At 41.0% G+C, this 420-nt stretch overlaps 1 protein-coding gene across 1 annotated transcript in view; it reads left to right on the forward strand.

Moving 5' to 3' along the window:
- Nucleotides 1-420, forward strand: part of LOC118335815 (immunoglobulin superfamily member 10-like) — a gene marked incomplete in the record, with an annotated part of 22,699 nt that overhangs the window by 11,969 nt on the left and 10,310 nt on the right. Inside the window, 1 exon segment of the mRNA XM_035672260.1 lies at nucleotides 98-253. Coding sequence (XP_035528153.1) covers nucleotides 98-253 — 156 coding nt within the window.

Raw genomic sequence — 420 nt, forward strand, 5'->3', positions numbered from 1 at the left:
GTGATACCGTGTTCTTTCACTACTGGTCCTGGCTTTACACCCCGAAATATAATTTGGTACAAATGTGAACTATCTAAGCAAAGATGTGCTGAATCAGACATAATATTCTACACTAACAAGAACAGAAAAGTTCAGTCAGGGTTCAAAGGACGAGTGTCACTGTTGGAGCCTGTAGTGAGTCTGAACAACTGCAGCATCATCATCAATGACATCACTGAGTCAGACTCTGGATCATATCAGCTCAGAGTTAATGGTACCTCGTCTAAGAAAGATGATGGATTTACATTCTCTCCAAGAGCAACTGTCTCTGTTAAAGGTATGAAGAGCTACAACAAATATTTAACTGATTATTTAAACCTTCAGGCTGCTCAACTGATTCCACTCATGGACTTCTCTCCCTTCAGATCTGACCCAGAAGCC

The sequence above is a fragment of the Morone saxatilis genome, unplaced genomic scaffold, assembly GCF_004916995.1.
Source record: "Morone saxatilis isolate NCDOM2014 unplaced genomic scaffold, NCSU_SB_2.0 Contig24, whole genome shotgun sequence".
Classification (NCBI taxonomy): domain Eukaryota; kingdom Metazoa; phylum Chordata; class Actinopteri; family Moronidae; genus Morone; species Morone saxatilis.